This window comes from Lepidochelys kempii, chromosome 2, assembly GCF_965140265.1.
Source record: "Lepidochelys kempii isolate rLepKem1 chromosome 2, rLepKem1.hap2, whole genome shotgun sequence".
Lineage (NCBI taxonomy): Eukaryota > Metazoa > Chordata > Testudines > Cheloniidae > Lepidochelys > Lepidochelys kempii.
In genome coordinates, this window is record NC_133257.1 from 189308225 (window position 1) to 189325271 (window position 17047).

General features: G+C 44.9%; 1 protein-coding gene across 1 annotated transcript in view; it reads right to left on the minus strand.

Moving 5' to 3' along the window:
- Positions 1 to 17047, minus strand: part of TGM4 (transglutaminase 4) — a 46397-nt gene that overhangs the window by 19783 nt on the left and 9567 nt on the right. Inside the window, exons 2-12 of the mRNA XM_073333138.1 lie at positions 16455 to 16637; positions 15982 to 16088; positions 15285 to 15414; positions 14612 to 14730; positions 12650 to 12757; positions 9972 to 10146; positions 9699 to 9837; positions 8243 to 8346; positions 5384 to 5635; positions 3942 to 4241; positions 1728 to 1897 (exon numbers count right to left, since the gene is read on the minus strand). Coding sequence (XP_073189239.1) covers positions 1728 to 1897; positions 3942 to 4241; positions 5384 to 5635; positions 8243 to 8346; positions 9699 to 9837; positions 9972 to 10146; positions 12650 to 12757; positions 14612 to 14730; positions 15285 to 15414; positions 15982 to 16088; positions 16455 to 16637 — 1787 coding nt within the window. The remainder of the gene's footprint in view (positions 1 to 1727; positions 1898 to 3941; positions 4242 to 5383; positions 5636 to 8242; positions 8347 to 9698; positions 9838 to 9971; positions 10147 to 12649; positions 12758 to 14611; positions 14731 to 15284; positions 15415 to 15981; positions 16089 to 16454; positions 16638 to 17047) is intronic.

Sequence of the window (17047 nt, forward strand, 5' to 3'; positions counted from 1 at the left end):
ACTTATCAATATGAATGGATGCAATATGTTTCCAGTATTGTAAACCAGACTTGTTAATGGGAGAAATTGTTGTCAAAATTGCACACTAACAGTCCCTGGAGGCAAAGGTATTGAAGGTTCGCCCACTCCCCATATTATACATGGGATCCTTCTGGCTACCCTGGACCTTGAGCCAGTGCGCTGGGGAGGAAGGGAAGCTATTGGACACTAGAGGTTGTACCGAATGGACTCCTCAAAAGTGGGTGTGCCTCACCTTGCCTGTTGCCCCAGAACCTTGTAGTAAAGATACATCACTAGGATCATGTATGTGGCATGAATTGGAATCACAAACTCAAATTGCCTCACAGTACTTTCTCTTGAATAGGCTACATAGAAAGTGACGCTGACGATTATAAATCTTAGTGTCAAAAGGGGGATTATGTTGGATCATATTAAAGAAGTTCTGTATTAAAATCACAAATGAGTTTGATTCCCCATAGTTTCAATTCCAGGGTATTACTAATGAAGAGGTCTCTTGGTTTTTGGTACTGTTTCTCTCCCTCTCTGTGTGAAACTTGCAAGCTGCTAATTGTGTTAGTTCATTCTAAGACAGAGTCTGTTCTCAAAGCAATTCACAGAGAGAGAGACTCAAAGCAATACTCTAACAACAGAAACAGCACCCAGAGACTCCCCGCCCTTTTGTTGTATTAACAATTGTGATTAAAATAGAGATAGAGGATGGATGTGGATGGATGCTTGGTGTGGATAATAACTGAATGATCAGGGAGGTGCCAGCCTAAGAATCACACAACCCTCAGGCGCACCAGTGTAACCCCACCCTGGCCAGAAGCATGAACTACGGAGGGAGATGTGTCTCCCAGAATCCCAGCTCCCCTTTGTAGCACAAGCCAGAGAAGAATTTGGCCTTTAGTCTACAATAACATTGAGTGAATATGTTGTTTGGATCATTAATAGAAATGTTGAATGAAATCTTGCCTAACCCTGATCCCTATGGCACCTACTGGCCTATCGGCCCTTCACTTGGTACCTATCCGTGTGTCAGTAGCCTGTGAGGCAGTTTTCAATTGACCTGAATGTACACAGAGTTATACCAACTACAACTCATCTTTCAGCCAGGATTTTGTGAGGGACTGTGCCAAGGGATTTAAAGTCCATCTTTATGACATCTTTAAAATGCCACAGCAGTGCCCAGTCAAACACTGCAGCCACCTTTGTAACAAGAGGAGCTGAAAGTCTGGCTCCTCACTCTGGTATTTAGCCCTATAACAAGAGGCCTGGTTTTCAAAACATCTGAGCTCCCAGCAGCTCTCCCAGAGGAGTGTTGGGTGCTCAGCACATTTGAAAATCAAGCCACTTATTTAGGTATCTAAATATGGATTGAGGAGCATAGTTTTAGGTTCCGATTTTTGAAAATCTTGACTGCGATGTTAGCAGGTAGAATATCATAGAATCTCAGGGTTGGAAGGGACCTCAGGAGGTCATCTAGTCCAACCCCCTGCTCAAAGCATGTTAGGTTGGGGTAGCTCGGGGCACCTACATTTATCTGGAAGCAGAGCTCTATGCCCTTATTTTGTAAAATATCCAGATGCTCAGTTCTCACTAGCGGTCTGTCTTTCTAGTCACAATTCTGGCTTACTTATTTACCTAGCCATCCATCCATAGGCGTTTCTATAATACCCATCACCAGGGTATCTATGCACAGCTTCGCCAGTCATTTAACTTCTTACCTCCACCTTGAGAGGGGGATATTGGAACGTTAGTGTGAGTTCATCAGTGAGCTTTTCATTAGTTTCCTGAATCTCAGCAATAATATTGACTTTTAGGAGAAGTTCATCCTCAACAGATGTTACAGTCTTCATATAATCATCAGCTGCAATATTCAGAGGGAGCTGAATAACTGGACAAACAACAGGGGGGGAAAAAGATGTTAATGCAGCATTTTCTGTACACAACAACAGAAGGCTGAAGCAGAAAGTCAGTTGATCTTCATGAAAATGTTTGGTGATGTCTATTCTACATAGACTTGATGTGCTGCATAGCTTTAATTATGGACCAATAAATGGGAACTGTTTTGCTTCTGGTCTAACATGGTTCCAACTGGGGATGTAAGTAACAGTTAAAAAAAAAAGCAACCCTGTAACTGACTAAAATTTTATTGGTTACACGGTTAAACATTTAACTGGGGAGCAAAGGGGGGGGTGCTGCAGGATCCCCACATTTTACCGGGGGCTCCGCTACCAGCCCCTGCGACGCGGGGGATCCCAGACACCAGTCCTTGCTGCAGGCCCAGCCGCCTGCACCCAGGGAATCCCCTGCCCATCCCCGCACCCTGGGTTTCTCCCGGCTGCTGCCCCCCAGGAAGCAAGGGAGTCCTGGGCTCGGCAGCAGGGGAGTTTACGTCCCTAGTTCCAATATGGGCAGAAGGTGAATTATCTGCAGAGGCAGTAGGCCAACACTCACCGAAAAGGGTGGGGTTGCAGTTACTAAGCAAGCCATGGTTAGGGTTGAGGAATGGAACTCCAAAGAAAGTCCCACCCAGGCCTTGGCACAGTAATGATGGGGCCTATATGGGTGAGAACCAGGGACATGAAGACCCTCTGGGGGAAAAGTTCAAGTGAGCAATATCTGATTGACAAGGGAAGATTCTGTCCCATATGTAACTCTCTTGGCAGAAGCTTTCAGCACTTATTAGTTATAGTGTGTTTCCTTGATTCAGAAGTAGTTTGATAGGATGGATTGTAAAGTGCTTAAGTGCATTTGGACGTATGAAATGCATAGCTGCATTTGGGCTACTTCCACTTCTTTGCCAGAGGCACAGGACATAAGGTATTTATTGGGATTATGTAAATTCTCTCCTCTTCTTAACTTTGCATTTTATTCCTAATTTTCTGGAAAACCTCCTTAGTGCTTGTGAAAGGCTCCCACACTTGACTTGCAGGAGACCGAATTCTATCTAGCCACAAAATCTCCGTCCAACTAATCTTCTTTAAATTTCCTGTCCTCACCTTTAAAGTCCCAACCTATGTAGCAGACCTCCACCCCCATTTAGTAGTAGAGGAAGTGTCCTATCACATACTTTCTGTGTATTCAGATGGCCATTTTATATATGTGATACACTCATGAATCCCGAGAACTGAACGTATTTTAGCCTGAGTGACTGACTACTCCTCTGAAGATTCTTACTGCAAGTGCATTATTTGCTGTTAATTATTTGTCATTCATTAGTCTCCTGTTTTAAAAAATTTCAGTCATCTAGCCAGGGATCAGAAATACTCTCTTGTGACCCCCAGTGGCACACCATGAATAACAAAGACAAACAGCTTTAGCGAACAGTTCAGGAGCAGCCCATTGTCTGAAATTAGTTTGTGTAAACTATTCTGCAAATAACAGCCGAGAATGAATACATTTGCAGAAGCCCTGAATCAGTTCATCAACAATTTAGAAACAGAAACAACACAAAAGGGTTTAAATTCACAATCCCTAATGATTACACAACCAATAATCCAACCAATTTTAGATGCCAAAATGTGCAAATTGGTGTGTTGGTTTTAGTGCTGTCGACACTCATCCACTGGGAACTGAACTGAAGTTGGCAAACTTATTTCACACAGGCAACCAAAAGGCCATCAAACTAAATGCAAATGTTTCAGATTATACACTCTTTGGGAATGTCTTTCTTTGTTCTGTGTTTGTACAGAACCTAGTATAATGGGGTTCTGATCCATGACTGGGGCTACTAGGCACTGCCATAGAAGAAATAAATAATGATAATTATATAGACCTTCCCCTGCACAAATCCCTCTTTGCTATGCCATAAGCATCGTCAGACCCCAGGTCATACACCTGTGTTGATTCACAGTCATTCCACACTAGCTGTCTTGAAGACACATTGCAGTATCATAAGAGAAGGCACATGGGATATGACAGATTCATGGACCCACCAGGTTTGCTTTCAGTCTGGACAATCTGTTTGATGGATCCAAGATTGGCCTCTACTTTCCCGGTGTAGCACTGCAGTTGGCAAGAGGCAACGAGATTGATCGTCCACGCCCCAGCAGAGCTGTTTTTTGCAATGATGTTCAGATTAATGGGATTGCCCAGCCATAAAGCTTTTTCGCCCTCTACCTCCAGTTGGATCCCAGCCTGGAGGGGTGGAGGAGTTGTGCTGTGACAAACTGCCAAATTTGAAGAGTTCAGATAGGAGCAAGCCTTTTCCACAGCTTTCCTTTCCTCTGGAGAGCCTGAATACCAGGAAAAGGAAAAGCAAAGCTAAAGTCATAACAAATAATGTGCACTGTAGTTTCCTCAATCTGGTCCAATTTTTCTCTGTTTATCCTTCTGCTAAAATATAGACAGCACAGCAGGGCATGCTTCCCAGCACTGAACACTGCATGTTTAAACTAGTGTACAGATCTCTCCTGATTTTACTCTACCGTAGGATTTAAACAGCAGGTGAACACAGCAGGCCAGATTTTCAGAAGTGACCAGTAATTTTGTGGGTTGTCAATTTCAGACACTTCAGAGGACCCCGATCTTTAGAAGGTAGGTGCTCAGCACTTCCTGAAAATCAGTCTATCAAGTTAAGCACCCAAAAAACACTACTCTTTTTTGAAAACTTAGGTCACCAGGTTTACACAACTCGGGGCAGGGGAGGATGACTGGGAGTCAATATAAATATGTGGTGGCCAAAAACTACACTAAAAGCGTTCCATAGAACTTTGTATATACAGAATGGAGTGTGAAGCAGGTTCAGATATCCCAAGGCTTCTGTTCACAAGAATGGGCTAGCACAAAGACCTAAGACTGCAAGAACTGTCGAGAAGAAAACTCATCTAAAATACCTATATTGGAAGACTGGTGAGAAGAAGGATCAAATGCAGAGTCTAACTTAAATGCCTTTCTGCAATGTTCCTCTGATTTCCCAATCTGACTGATCCTCAGATGAGATGTTTTAATAGTCACATTGCTTAACATAGCAAGTTTCTGGGTATGTGGTGGGGGGGGAGCTGTTTCTTGAAATATGATATAATTTGTAGATAGAAGAAGGTATGAAATGGAGCAATTTTGGATCAAGCAGAACTGCTGAATCTATTGGGCCTATTTCTCTTGTTACTAGCATGCTTGCTACAACCTCTTACTGGAAAACAGCCAGCAGGTGTCACTGCAGACACAAAGATACTCATAGCCAATATTCCTGATTCCCTCCCTGTTTCTGAATGTATTTTGCCGAGTAGTACACTTTAAATGTGCATTACTAAAGCAGCCGATTGGATTTCCACACTGATAAAGCATGTGACTACTCTGGTGTCTGCAGAGAATCACGTGACCAACAGTCTCATCTTATCTTCTACAGGATGCTGGAAAGATCTCGGCTACCGGTCACCTTCTGGGAATTTGTACTGTGCCGTAATGTCTTCCCTCGTGTTCTTCCCAACAGCTTTGGTGCTGATGCTCTTCCCAATGGCCTTGGACTCCTCACGCAGTTTGACAAGTTTCTGTTTGCCATTCACGTTCTTCACCTGCCAGAAGACCCTGTCGGCATTCACTTCAGCAAACACAAACTTGGAGTCGTAGAGCAAATAGACTTCCCCACTTCTGATGGCTTTTAGTGGACAAGGGCCGCACTGGTAAACACCTAAAGAGTATGTTGAATGTTACTTTCTTTTCACGTGTATTAAGTGAGGCTCCATTTTCCTCAATCACCACATACACACAATATCTCTGACATCCCACAGCAGTGGCCCACCCCCTTGGTAACTGAACCTGGCAATAAATACTCCTCCACACTAGTTCCGAGCCCAAAACTTTTTCGCTTCTTTAAGTAGCAGATTTTTTACATGATGAAATGTGATTTGTGTCAAAGGTGCAGAGCTCAGGGAGGCCTGTAAGAGCTTCTATATATTTTACTCTCTTTAAGAATCACAGAATGAGAAAGACACAGTCTTGTGATTCAGGGAGTTGGACTCTGGATTCAACTCCTGGTTGTGCCATTGACCTGCTGTGTGATCTTGGGTAAGGCCCTTTCACCCTCTGTATCCCAGTTCCCCATCTGTAATATAGGGTAATACTACCCTATTTGACAATACTTCCTGTCATTTACAGATGTATAGAACCAGGGCTAGTAATATCTTCTCAGGGAAACCCTACAGAAAGGGCAACACTACATGGGAAACCCCCGAAGCTGCAATTTGTAGTTTCTGACTCACTGTCTGGGTGGGGAGAGGAAATCATGGTCCTCCCAACAAATAGCCGTTGTGAAGCCTTTGCAGAAATCCCAGGGCTTAGAAGGTACTGGGACCTTGATGCTACTCCCTGGGCCTCCTGGCTAGCAGCACAGCACCTGCCTCCTCCTCTACCATACCCTGTTCCCCAAAAGAAAGCAGTGTGACAATGTTATGATTAACTGCCATGGAGTTTTCTCTGTGGTTTGCAAGAACACCAGGTAGAGAAACTGTTCCATGACGATGCAATCTCTTTCCACCTTTCCGAAGCCAATGAAGCCCTAATCACATGGGGTTTCCCTCCATAGGCTCAGAGGAGTGGCTCCCTTCCCTTAGCTGTTTTAGGATTAAAGGAGTGGGATTTCTTGTCCTTTCAGTCCATTCGCAATGCATAGTGGGGATGGAGGAGGGATTGTGGGTCAGTATAAGGCCCCTGAAGTATGGGCTACTGGACAGAGTACTGGACTGAGACTCAGGAGTCCTGAGTTCTATTCCCAGCTCTGCCACTGACCTGCTGGGTGACCTTTGGCAAAGCACAGCTTTGTGCCTCAGTTTCCCCATATGAAAAACAGGAATAATGATACTGACTTCCTTGGTAAAGCACTTGAAATCTACTGATGAAAAGTGCCATATAAGTGTTTTATTGTTATTTGAAATCTGATTGATTTTGTAAGGAACGCTTTTTTCTCAAGACACTGGGAACAATTCCCCATAAGAACCATTCAGGTTCAGTGCATTAAGGGCCTTGTCCCAGTTTAAACTTCCTATTCTTCATTACAGTCTGTCTCCCTCCCTCACTCTGCAGTCCTCAGTGCTTCATTAGATGCCATCTCCCTCCAGCCTCCTCCTTACTCTAGAGTAGGAGAGATCTGATAAATAATCCCATTCTTTGTATGTTCACTGTTGGTAGCCCTGGTTGCAATCCTCAGCTCAGCTGATGCTGCTAGGAATCCTACCACAGTCTCCCCTATGAAACCAGCTGCAGACATGCAATTTCTAAGCAGGTTTTACAAAGCAACAAAAGATTCCTGAAGCCCAAAATCACGGCTGAGCATTTCCTGTGAGGTGCTGAGCACCCTCAACTCCCATTGACTATAATAAGAGTTGACAGTGCTCAGCAGCACTGCAGGATCAGGCCCTTAGTATTTATCTGTATGTGCTGGAGTTCAGCATATTTCAGTTTGCAATGATAATTCTAGGCCTTCTTTATTTCAGCTCTTCTGACTCCTGCTACAATTATACAGTTGCTAACTACTCTATTCCCAAACCCAAAATGGCAAGGGACAGCATATTAAATAGCATCTGTAACAGGGGCTAATACACAGGCCAACCCCTTGAAACCTGCTTTATCTGTAGGATCTAGAGATGTATACTGATGGATGTTGGAAACTGACCCGAAAAGGTACAGGCTGAAAAAGTGTGTCAATAGAATTTACTGTAAAATAAAAATAGCGCTTTGCCTTTCTGTAGTGCTTGTAATCTGAGGACATCAACATGCTTTGCCAACATTAATCAATTAGTCTTCACAACACTCTTTTAGGCAGGTAACGATCATCTCCTGTTCAGTAATGGAGGCCCAGAGAGGCAAAATGACTTGCCCAAGGTCACCCAGTAAATCAGGGTAGAGATGAGACCAGAACCCAGATCTCCTGATTCCCAGCCCCATGCTCCAACCCCTTAAACCATTTTCATTTCCTAGTGCCCGGAAATGTTTGATTTTCTGCTTGCAAAAATGCCGTAACATTCACATCCATGGCACCAGCAGTGAGGCCAAAGGACTCTCATTTAAGAGGTCAGAACATAGGGCTGGGAATCAGGAGATCTAACTTCTGTTCTCAGATCTACTCCTGTGTGAACTTGGGCAACTCACTTGGCTCAGGTTTGACATGAATTGGACTAGTCAAGTACTTAACGTCAAGCAGGTGTTTATGGCCTCTTCTCAGCAAAGCACTTGATTTCCTTGTAAAATAGTCCCCCCCTCCCCAAAATCACAATAGAGTCTCTTTGTTTGTAAATCCTACCTTGACTTATCTCCTGTGGGGTGGCATCAACTGCCTGCCAACCATCAAAACCCTGGGGCAAGTCTGGCCTTTTCATCCACACATCATTCCACACGTGAAAATTCCTACATGCAATTAGGTTGCAAAGTTAAAAACAAAATTATTTGCACCCTGCAATTTAACATGCATATTCAGCCTCTTGGACCCAAAGAGCTGAGCGATCGGACTGATCCCCCAGAGGAAGAGGTGGGCTCAGTTTTGTCCCCGGACTCATTTTTACATCAGATATACTTTTTTAAAGAATGGGGAAAAAAATCTGTATTTTTCCATGCATTACATCCTTTGTACATAATGAGAAGAGAGCTGTAAAGCACTGCAGCAGTCTTACATCTTTCTGTCTTTAATTGTCAGATTGTGATCTCCTTACTCACACTGACTGGTAGTTTACACCGCAGCTTTACTAGTGGTGGCAATGAGACTAATTGGGGAGCCATGTGCTACTCAGCCTGAACAAGGAGGCCACAGCCTGGCCCTTTATTTGGGGAGAGCGAACAGGGACATGCACCTGTGCAGAACAAGACCCTCCTCCAAAGCCTGCTGGCTTTGGCCAATGGGAATCTTACTGTTGACTTCAATAGGCTTTGGACTGGGCCCAGAATGAAGCTGGGCTCCTAAACATGACCTGCCTCATTCACTATAAATCAGCTAGGCTTTTGATGTACGCACAACACCATCTATCTTTGCTCAGACCATTACGTGATCATTGTTAAAAATACCCTTAATGTTATTTTTTAAAATGTATGGCCTGATCCAATGTCCACTGTAGGCCATGAAAGTCTTCCACTGATTTAAATTAGAACTGGATTAGGCCCTTACCGCTCATGAGCAAAGTATGATTTTCGAAGGCTCATAATGCGGCCAAGCCAACCCCAAATTGCATCAAGTCACTTGAAAACACTTCTCTGGCCCGAGAGTTGTTTCCATGACAAATGTCAAGCACCAGCCATGTAGGCACTAGAACCAAGCAATACATAAGGTTTTTTGGTAATGAAAAAAAAAGGGGGATTTTTTTTTTTCATTTTCTTCATCCACAAAGATGGCTGAAACACTTTTCCATGTGGTTTGCAGGAAAATTCAACTTCAGAAAGAGACCAAGCATGCAAAATTTCAGCTGGATAGGATAGAAAGAGATGAGCAGGACAAAACAGGGGCTTAGAATGGAACAGCTTGGGAATCCTTAACTACAGCTGGTGCTAAGCTATAACACAAACCCTACTAGAGCCCAAACTATCTCAGATGCAGTCTAATAGGGAAATGCCTAAAGAAAATATTCAAGCTTCCTCTTATTGTTCAGCTGCAAACTCAAAATAATCGAGAAGTTCTAAAAGAAAAATTTCCTTGTGATTAGAAATACAAAGTAAAGTTCTACAGGAAAGCTTCAGGAGTACAGGAATTATCTAGCATTCTTTAGAGTTACCAGACAGAGTCTGATGTCATGTCATCCAGTTTTTCGCCTCTTTCATTCAGGTAGATGTCAACTTTCAGATTTTCCTCAGTATCGTGAGCTGAAGCGAAGTTAGACACACTTCTGGCTGGAATCCCCAAGCAGCGCATGACTGAAATATAGACGAATAAAACATCACTGGGAAAGGCTGTTTGGAAAGTTCCCCACCACCGGCTGCACTGTGTGTGGAGGAATCTTTCCCCAGTGTTTGGTTGATCAGGAAAGATGGATGGTACTGTGTTTTACCTGTAGTAAGAACTCCGGAGAAAACCCAGCACTGACCAAAGCAGATGGGTTTTTTTGTTTTGTAGTATTTCTGCAAAATTAGGGCACTTCCTGTCCAGGCCATGGGAGAGGTTCCACCAGTATAAATTCCTGACCAGTTCCCAAAAAGGACTCCTGAGTCATCATTGGAATTAACCTAAGACACAGAGAATAGAGAAAACGAAGTCTGGCAAGCAGGGCCGGTGCAAGGATATTTTGCACCCTAGGCGAAACTTCCACCTTGTGCCACCCCGGAGCATCGTTTATTATAAACTTCCAAAAATGAATCCTGCATAATGTGGCATTGTTCATTAGAATTAATACACGTTCTGCTTGAAAATTGATTAATTTCATTATTTAGTCTACATATTTAATGAAATAAATGTTCTTGGGTCTCCTGCATGTGTTTAGAGTCCCTCTTGCCCTCCCTCCCCCCCGGCATGGATCTAGAAAGTTTTGGGGATCAGAGCACAGAGCTGGGAGTCAGGATCTGGCTTCTATTCTCCACCCTGGCACCAACTCACTGGATGACTTCAGGCAAGTTACTTCCCCGTTCTGGGCTTCAGTTCCCCCCAGCGCTAAGGTGTGAAATGGTTCCTTGCTCCTGGGCTGGAAAGTGCAATGGAGGCGGGAGGGGGTGTCTGAAGGCCTGTCTTCCCCACAGGTGTGAGGCGAGGACAGAGTTCCAGCCTCTGTCATGATCGTCATGGTTGCTTTACTCTGCCCCATGCTGCTGAAGCCCCTTACTCAGAGAGCTCTGGCCCAGGGCAGAGGCGTCAGTGTCATTCTGGACCTGATTTTGAGAGATGCTGAGCACTGCGGTTCCCCCGATGTCTGTGGGAACTCTGGGGTTCTCAGTACTTCTGAAACTCAGGGCAATTTATTTCAAATGCTGGGCCAGGACTGAGCCTGCAAAGGCAGGTCCATATACACCCCTCAATCCACAGCAGATCTCCCATCAATAACAATACAAGCAATCAGGAGAATGATGAGGGGCAGTTGGCCCAATGCTGGGAGTGGGGAGGATATGGCCCTAATGTGGTCACTAAACTTCTACCTAGTAAAGTTACTGGTGCATCTGCTGTCATTCAGCAGGAGAACAAAAATTTCTTGGGTGCTGCAGCCTGTCCAGGGTTCAGCTGCACTTAACCTGAGTTGCTCGCACACTTGCAGTGGTTGTGCACCACGCAACTGGCCATCCATGTTACATGAAAATCTGATGGTGTCGTAATTAGACTTAACAGTTACTGCCACATTTCCTAGAGCTGCTGTCCCAGGCTGGCTGCAGACTCAGGTAGACAGAACTGTGTCGGCTAGACTCCCATCACCTTTGGAAGATTTTCCTTGTAGTCATAAGGGCTTGAGACAGCTGTGTTTCTTCACGGAAAACTTGCAGTGTGTTGCCCTTGAACCCCTGTGTTCAAAGCAGGACTCCGACAATGACTCCCCAGGTGACCTTGGGCAAATCACGTCCCTGTTCTCTGCCTCAGTTTCCCCAAAAATGGGGCTCTATTTACCTGCTCCACAGGGCTGCAGGGATGGACGGGGATGAAGCCTTGGAAGGTGGCATGTGCTGAGGACGGTTACACTTTTGCAGCTCTTTAACCCTGTATCCCCTGGCAGGCCATGATCCACCCCCACAGGTGGACCGGTGGCCACGGTCTCCTCTTCCTTCCCCCACCGCCACTGCATTGCTGTCAATAGGGCTAGCTGCAGGCGGGCTGATATCACCCACTCTGATCTGTAGCTGGCAGCCCTCGGGCAGCAGCCGCTGCTGCAGCAGGGGGTCCGGGACTGCCAGAGCCGGAGGGAGCGGACTAGGAGTGATGCGGCAGCTCGGGGAGGAGGTGGCTCCGAGGGGGCGCGGGCGGACAGTGACGTGTGGCGCGATGGAGGGAGGCAGCGGGGCCCGCGGTTGCAGAGGACGCCCGCAGAGGTAGGTGCTAACGTGGCTGCGAGCGGCCCATCCCCCCGCCGGGAGCAATAGTGTAAAAAAAAATGGGGGGGGGGCACCACTTTTTGGTGCCCCCAAATCTAGGCACCCTAGTGGTTACACTGGCCCTGCAGGCAAGAGACCCAGTGGAACTCAAACCTGTCATGGGGATCCCTTCTGTGCCTGCACTTGCTCTGGGCACAGGGCACGCACTGTAGCTATGGTAGTTAGCAAGGTGGTCAGCCAGCTGCCCATGTTCTTCCTGTAAGGCTCAGACATCCAGAGAGGAGGTGTAACTCAGGCTGCTCAGAGGAGCTGTAACTCAGGATGCATTTTGCATCATAAGTTCTTCTAGTGCACTGAAAGGGGAACGTACCATGTACAACAAGCTGTTCTCCTGATTCTTGCCCCACCCTCCTCAGCTGCAGCGAGTACCACTTCAGCATAGCAGCCATGAATCCGAGAGCACTGGCTAGATAATGTGGGGATGCTACATTGCAGCTACCTTTTCCCTTGGCCAGTTTCTTCAGATCCTGTCCTTCAGATCCATGTGCGTTATAAGCAAAAATCCGTTTCAAATTAGGCCTGTAATGGTTTTCTAAATGCCAGGGGCAGGGAAGAGATTGAGACAGACAAACAGGTGGAAGAGGGGTTGGAACAAACTGATTTGCAGCAGCAAAACAAAAAGAAATGAGTCAATGGCAAGTCACTTCTCGGAGAGACTCACCAAAGCAGACATGGCTCTGGACACAATCACAGGATCTTTTCTAACTTTATGCTTGAGTTTACTTTTGTCCAGGAGATACATACAGGAGTCCAAGACGTCTTCCTCAAACTGTTTTGGAGATAAAAAACAATGGCCTGTTTATGTGCTGCTCCAAATGCAAACTGCCTGATGCTAACAAGTCCATTTGCGCAAAAAAACCGAGGAGGCCTTGTGGCACCGTAGAGATTCACACATTTATTTGGGCATAAGCTTTCGTGGGCTAAAACCCATTTCACTGGAATTTTCTTACAGCAACTAATCTATAGGACTGAGATTAACCTCCAAACCTTCTTTATTATGTCAGATGAATTTAGTGTCCATGAAAGGTACTGGATTGACTTCCATGGAGACTGAAGTTCACCAGTTATCCAAGGAACAGGGCCCCAGAGCTGCCATACCTCTGCCTAAGGCCTGAAATGGAAGGACCTCATCTGGGGGGCAAGCATAGACCAGTCTCCATGCATTAATATAGAGGACCTTATCCAGCAATCCTTACTCACATGAGTAGTCTTTAGTTACATTAATAGTCTCACCAAAGTCAGTGGAAGTACTCATGTGAGTAACAAAAGCTTGTGAGAGTAAAAGGGAGAATGAATATATATTGCAACCTAACTGTAGAGAGACAAGGTGGGGGAGATAATATCTTTTATTGGACCAACTTCTGTAGGTGAGAAAGACGTGTATACACAGAGCTCTTCTTCAGTCCTCTGAGACCTTTCTCCCTCGCAGGGTCTCAGAACCCGGGCTCCAATCTGAATGCAAACGTCTACACTGCAATTTTATAGCCCCTGCAGCCAAAGCCCCGCAAGCCCGAGTCAGCTGATCCGAGCCAGCCACAGCCATACCGTCTGTCTTTTATTCCAGTGTAGATGAACCTATTACTTTGGTTTGTTTTTTTTATTTATTACTTGTGTGAACACACAATTTAAGAAATATGCCAAAGAGCACAAGAGACCAAAGCTCTCTCTTTATCTATAGCACACATACAGATTTCCTCCACTTCTCTGCTAACGGTATCTCAGAGCTGTCCTGGAGGGTGACCTTTCTGAGTTACAGGGTAGTTCACCCATCATGCCCATTCAGTCACTGGTCAACCAGTAAATGTGTAAATTACATGATGAGGTCTTTAGACCTTTTGGGCCCAGTTCTCCCCTTTCTTACACTGATGTGGAGAATCAGATCTTTTATTTCGTAACACTTTCTGAATATCATTATCACATTAATAACAACCACTTTTTAAATCAAATCTATCGTTTAGGGTTTTATATTGTCTGCAATCACGGTAATATCTGAGTGCCCACCATGTTAAATCAACAGCAATAGCAAAGTCCCTCATGGACTTCATGGAGTTTCTGGCATGTCTCCCTTTTCGGGGTAAAAAACTCTTCTTGGACTAGGGTTTTTGCTTTCTATCTTTTAGATTTCATTAATTTACCTTTTAAAACCATGTCTTGGGGGACTGTGGCTTGGTGTAGGGGGGTTTGAGTAGAAGGGTGTCCGTGCTGTGTCATTCATAGGGTGGGGAGGCCTTTTTGAAGAATAAGGTTTCACAATGTTTCCTAAAGATGATTAGACTCTGGATTTGCCTGAGGTCCTCTGGAAGTTGGCTCCATAGCCACCTCCCCTCTACCAAGAATGCTTTGTCTCACATGCTTCATGTTGGACATTGTGATCTGACTATAAATATATAAAACTCCATTCTCAGGCCCTGATTCAGGAAGGAACTTAATCGTGTGTGTTACTTTAAGCAGGTGAATATTCCCTTTGAAATGAATAAGATTACTCATAACCTCTGAGATATGTGTGTGCTTACGTAGCTCCTTGAACTGGGGTCTCAGCGAAAGGTCACATTTGTTGGAATAGCACCTGCTTATGTTGAGAGAGAGAGAGTGTGATCACGCCCATATTATTACAGTCTTTTACCTGTCCAAAATTCCAGGGTCTTCCAACTATATTTTGTACTGATCCAACATAGATGTAACCTGTGTCACTGAGAACGTATTCCAATCTTTCAGTATCATTAGGCATGAAAACTGTGTCAGCTGAAGAAAACACATGAACATGTTACTTGATTTTCATGCACTTGGTAGAAAACTTTTCAAAGGCTCAACAAGTCTTTTCTGTTCTTGAAACATAAAGCTAGTGAAGCCTAGAGTTAGCAGCACTGGTTCCAGACTAATGATTAAACAGCGTTCAGATTTAATCCTGAACTTTCTTCCTTCCCTGGAAAAATAACCATGTTCTCTATGAAATAGTAGAAAACATCTTTCTTTTCAACACCTACTTCTTCACAGTGAACTGGACAGTGAACCCCTTTTTCCCATCGATGAGCAGCTACTCAGAGAAACAGTGCCATTGGCTTAAATGGGACCATTAGGGTGAATAATGGAGCACCAATGGAAGTAAGGGATTCACAGTCAGGCCCAGTATCAGTGCTAAATATTATTGGCTGACGTTCCATGGCTTGAAGAATTAGGCGTCAGTGTTTTAAAGAGAAGAGGAGCAAGAAACTGAGACTAAAGAAGGAAAGTATAAAGAACACATCATCTCCTATAGCAGTCATTGTAACTACATGTCACGAGGCCATTTCTATTACCTTCACACCAAGGGTTGAACAACACGTAGACAACTTTGTTTCCAGGGCTATAAATGTGAGATCCAGTTTTCACACTCAGAAAGTATTTTCCAACAGCTGCATCTGCCGGACTGGTCACAGTTACCAGGCACTAAGCAAAGCACAAGGCAGGTGATTATCCATCACATTGCCCCCTCTTCAGTGTGAACAAATGTGGTACAAGTAACACTCTCTGATCTTACAGCAATGAATCTAATCAAGCCTGTGGCATGTGCTGAAGGGAGAAATGGATGGGAGGAGGACAAGGCAGCTGTCAGAATATAGCAATAGAGCGATGAATTCAACGGGATGGTGTTTCTCCTATAAAGCTAGTGAGCAGACAGCAGAAGCCAATCTCAGAGCTCTGAGTATTCTCTCGTGTCTCCCAATTAACTCCCCTTCCCATATTGCAGTGACTCTTTTCCAGGCATAGAAAAGGGCTGGGCACAGCTTCCCTTGAAGCCTGCTGATGCTGTTCCATCTTGCGTCCATCTGCCTCAGAGCAAGCCCCTAGAGAGTGACACAAGTGTTCTCTCTCTCCCCAAGGCTGAGTGTAGTCCCTGCTTCCACAGCGCCCTCCAGCCCTGGCATACCCAGAGCACCCACTCTGCCATTGCAGCACCAAGTGGTCCTTTCATTTGCCACTTGAATAAATTTTGTGTACAAGTGATCTATCTACCTCCTTCCCATTGGTGTTAGAGATGTTGGCACACCAGCACCGGGAGTCCTGCCCAGACCTCAGGTTCATCAACAAAAGGGTCTCGTTGGATTCCATTGGTTTCTCACCTGGAAATAGATCAATACAAAATACAGAGGAGGTGTGAATCAGCATGTGATAAGATGACAAGGTCTAATGGTTAGACCAAGTGTATGGTAGTTAGGACTACAAGGTTCTATTTCCTGTCCTCATGCTTTGATCTATAATCTAGCTACCAGCCAAGGTATGGAAGAAATTAAGTCTCCGCCATAATGATGTAGTATAAAATTGGCCAGGTGCATTATGGTGCATCCATTCCTTCACTCTTCACCATAGCAGCATTGGCTAGTGTTGAGACTGGATACCATACAAGTCTGGTCGGGCTAGCGTACCTGAGCATGGCAACTCCTGCATTGCTAGACATACCATTGAGAGCTAAAGAGTTGTGTTCTTACCGACACTGAGCTGCACCACCACTTTGTCATTGTCTTTCAGTTCCCGGTCAAAGGTCAGCTTTAACTGAAACACCTGCCCTCGTCTCACAATCAGACTGGTGTTTTCATGATATTCCTCAGTGTGGTGAAGCCCGGCATTTTGCTTTTGGAGCAAATCAACTCCAAGGGTCTTCAGGCTGCTGGCTGGAAACAATGAGCAAGGAGAGAGAAAGAGAAATGGTTTGATGTTAAAACTCTCCTGGGGGGGGGCGGGGGGGCAAATTCCAGTTGCTTTTACTGTTTACTATGTTAAATAACGAAAGCAACTGAGCGTAGCTTCTATTCTTAGTGGGACCCAACTCCCAAGCCCATCTCCATGTGTTTGATGAATAAGTGCAAATAAATAATTTAAATAATTTAAATAATTTTAGGACCGACTCACGTTAGGACCCCAAACAGTCATCCTGCCCCCAACTTCCCCCCGCCTCAGTGTTAACTAGTCAATAATATTGTGCAAGGGCTGAAGAACCAGAGGATGAAAGGGACTAGAAATAACAGTGAAACAGAACAGGCTCTGATTACCCAGTGCCCAAATTGAACGAAATGTACAAAAT